Genomic DNA, 3,309 nt, shown 5'->3' on the forward strand with positions numbered 1-3,309 from the left:
CCTCTGGCCACGGGCACGTTACACCAGTTGCTCCAGTAGCTGTGTCCTTGCTCCAGCTGACACACTGGGCATTGGTAGCTGGACAGGAGCTCTTTAGAGACCACTTTCCTTGCTGGGGGCTCATCAAAGGGATGTGCGGGTGTCTTAGCAGCGAGATACTTTACTGCTGACTCAGCATGGCTGAGGTTTGTACCCGGACCCCGTGCACCAGGAATGAAAAGCTTTCTGACATGAAAACTAACTGATCACTAAGAAGTACTGCTGACAATGCTCAGTGGCAAATTTCTCTGTGAAGCTGATTGTTCTTCGCTGTTTTTCATGGTGAGGAGAGGAATGGCTCACGTGTCTCAAAAGCAGCCCTCCCTTTTGTCACGCAGGGGGAGAACGTCTTTGTGTTCGCTCCGTCCTTTGATCTAAAGGGAAGACGTGAAGCTGTAGACCTGTGTGGTTTAGGGCTTGAAATCTGGGCTCAGTTTTTGAGCTGAGAGGGAGTTCTGAGAAACGAATCGTTATGAAATCCATTAGCATATTTCAGGTATTCCCTCTTCACCTGGTGCACCTGGAGATACACAGCCAACTCCAAGCAGCAGGATAAAAGCAGAGGCATAAGGCATCTATTGAGAGAGAAATAAGGGACTTAGCTGGGTTCTTCTAATATGCACAGAAACACAAAAAGCTTTTGCCTTCCCAGACCACTCATCACTTCAGATCTGAAAGCTGGCACATCCTGGAACAGTAGCTCTTTCTAACTTTTTTTTGCTGTTGTAATCAGGTTCAGTAAAGAGAGCAAAGAGTCTATTGACCCCTATACCTTCCTGCCGTTTGGGGCTGGCCCCAGGAACTGCATAGGAATGAGGTTTGCTCTCCTTGTCATGAAAGTGGCTGTGGTCGTCCTGTTGCAAAACTTCTCGTTCAGAACCTGCAAAGACACTCCGGTAAGGATAAGGGATGATGTGTTTCATTATCTACCCTTTAGTCTCACTGAAATGGTCCTTCATGCTCCCATTTGCCTCTGTCTCAGGACAGACAAGGATCTGTCCCTTACACACATTAAACCCTCTCTTCCCCAAGGAGTTCAGAGAGGGCTGGCTTCAGGACCGCTGAACCTTGTCTGCAAATTTGGGTTTTACTACTTCACACAGAGATCAGGCAGGAAGATTTCACTGTGGATTAGAGAGGCATATGGGAATAACTGCATTTAAATCTTCTCAGTTAATTTAAATGGTTGAACAAGAGTTACTGATACTTTTTTTTTTTTTTTTAAGCCTCTACAGAAGCAAATTTAATGTTGGTGGAATATGTCAGGCTGAAATCCCAAGTCCTTTGCCTCTCTTTGGGTGCACCTAAGCTGTGAGGTGCTCGCTCCCTCATGATGTGCTGCTGGTCTGCCTTGACCTGGTTTAGGAAGATGCTGCTCCTGGGAGCAGAAAGGGAATATCCCCAACCTCCCCAGCCTCCTCCAAAGCTGAGCTTTGCCACACAAACATGGCTATTCTCTGCGAGAGGTCCCAAGACAGCAAAATTCATCTCTCATGGGCCACCAGGCAGTCTCTACAGGGTGACAATTTTCAAGCAAGTGCAGTCTGAGCTAAATTTGACTTGGCAATCCCCTTCCCCTTTGAGGCTCTGCAGGGTCCCACCAGGTTTGGGGTCTGATCCAGGATCCCCGTGAACGATATGTGCGGTACTGATGGGTCAGGCCCTGCAGGACAGGGCATTGCTGTTAATACATTTCATTTACAAGGTGAGCTTGGGAAATCAGAGCAGAGGGGGCAGCAAATGTATTCAAAGGACATTTGTTGTAAGAAACAAAAAAAAAAAATCCTTATTAAATTATTACTTGGCACGGGTGCTCAGCTGGAATCTCTGCAGATTCAGATTGCAACTCAACTAGTAACCTGGAGGTGAAAGATTGTAATAGTCCATTAACAATGCGGTGACCTATCCAACCTCCCCCAAGTCTAATGACATTTTTCTAGTCCTCTGCAATCCATAAAATTGATTCTTTTTATAACTGCCTTTAATTAAAAAGAGACAAGTTAAATATGTATTGTATTATTGCTGCCCATAGGTTTATGGGGTCCTTTCAGCCCTTTTTTTCTACAGAAGATGTCATGTACATCAGATCAGAGCAGGGGGGAAAAATTCATGCCAGAACATCCCTTTGGAATATGTCTATGGAAGCTGCAGCCTCCTCTCACTCCTCCACTGATGGCACATTGGGCTCCAAGCCATATTGCTTCAACTTCCTGAAACAAAGCTTGCTAGGATACGGGGATTTTAATGGAGCTTGTTGGGCTGGGGGTGTATTACCTTTGTCCTGATGGGGAGAAGGAGAGCTGGGGTATGAGCAGCATCGAATTGCTGGAGGAGACTTGGGAAAACCTTCTTCCCTCCCTTGCCAGATGACTCCCTCCAACACCAGTTTTAAATGTTCTTTTTATTGAGATTTGCAGCCCACCCCAAGGGAGCCCATCGCTTTTCTGTGTGAGGATGCTTTCTCTTTGGTCCTCAGTCCGAGCAGCAATCTTAGATTCATTCTTCTTGTAGAGTTTATTGCTCTTCCAGCTCCCATCACGATCTAGCTCCCCTTCATGCTGGCACACTTCAGCATTAACCAAAATGGCACTGTGTGCCCCTCCTTAGCTGCAGCTCCCCACATGGATTTTGGGCTTTTCCCTCCATGTGCAGCCTGTTGATCAGTGCACGGAGCTCTTCCATGCGAAAACCAGAATTCACTGGCCATTGTATTCATGAGCAGAGGGCTATTAAATCCCAGCTTGTAGATGTTTTGCATGAGCAACAGTGATAGTCCTGCTGTAAATTAATCTGTAAGTTAGGAAATGCATTGAAAACAAGGGGTGGCTGAGGTGTATGTGGGCTGCAGGGGTCCTGTCAGTGTCGTGACTGTCCTTTTTCCCAGTTTACATGGCTATTTTCTTTTGATTTCTTGTTTTGTTTGGGTTTTTTTGTTTGTTTGTTTCTTTTTTTTTTTTCTTTTCCTGCTCAAGATCCCACTGGTTCTGGACACGAAAGGTTTCATGCAACCCAAGGAGCCCATCGTCCTGAAGATGGTCCCCAGAGCCCATGCTGACCTGGAGAAGTGAAGGAAGCAGGAACAGCTCAGAGACTCTTGTTTGAGGGTGCCTCCCCCAACTCTTGGGATCAGACCCAGGTTGATTTATGCGCTGCAGAAACATCGGTGGTGCAACCCCCCATTTTACAACAGGGCATTAGGGCTTTGGCCCAGAATAATGACACGAGCACTATCCTGATGAAAACTAGCCCCAGATCCCACTGTCCCCAATC

The 3,309-nt window shown here is 46.6% G+C and overlaps 1 protein-coding gene across 1 annotated transcript in view; it reads left to right on the forward strand.

Annotated features, from left to right (window-relative positions):
* The window catches only part of LOC104463044 (cytochrome P450 3A29-like), an 11,495-nt gene extending 8,388 nt beyond the window's left edge, over window positions 1–3,107 (forward strand). Inside the window, exons 12-13 of the mRNA XM_010075217.1 lie at window positions 773–935; window positions 3,012–3,107. Of these exons, the coding sequence (XP_010073519.1) occupies window positions 773–935; window positions 3,012–3,107 (259 nt within the window). The remainder of the gene's footprint in view (window positions 1–772; window positions 936–3,011) is intronic.
* The last annotated feature ends 202 nt before the right edge of the window (window positions 3,108–3,309 follow it).

Source organism: Pterocles gutturalis, unplaced genomic scaffold (genome assembly GCF_000699245.1).
Source record: "Pterocles gutturalis isolate BGI_N339 unplaced genomic scaffold, ASM69924v1 scaffold7237, whole genome shotgun sequence".
Classification (NCBI taxonomy): Eukaryota; Metazoa; Chordata; class Aves; order Pterocliformes; family Pteroclidae; genus Pterocles; species Pterocles gutturalis.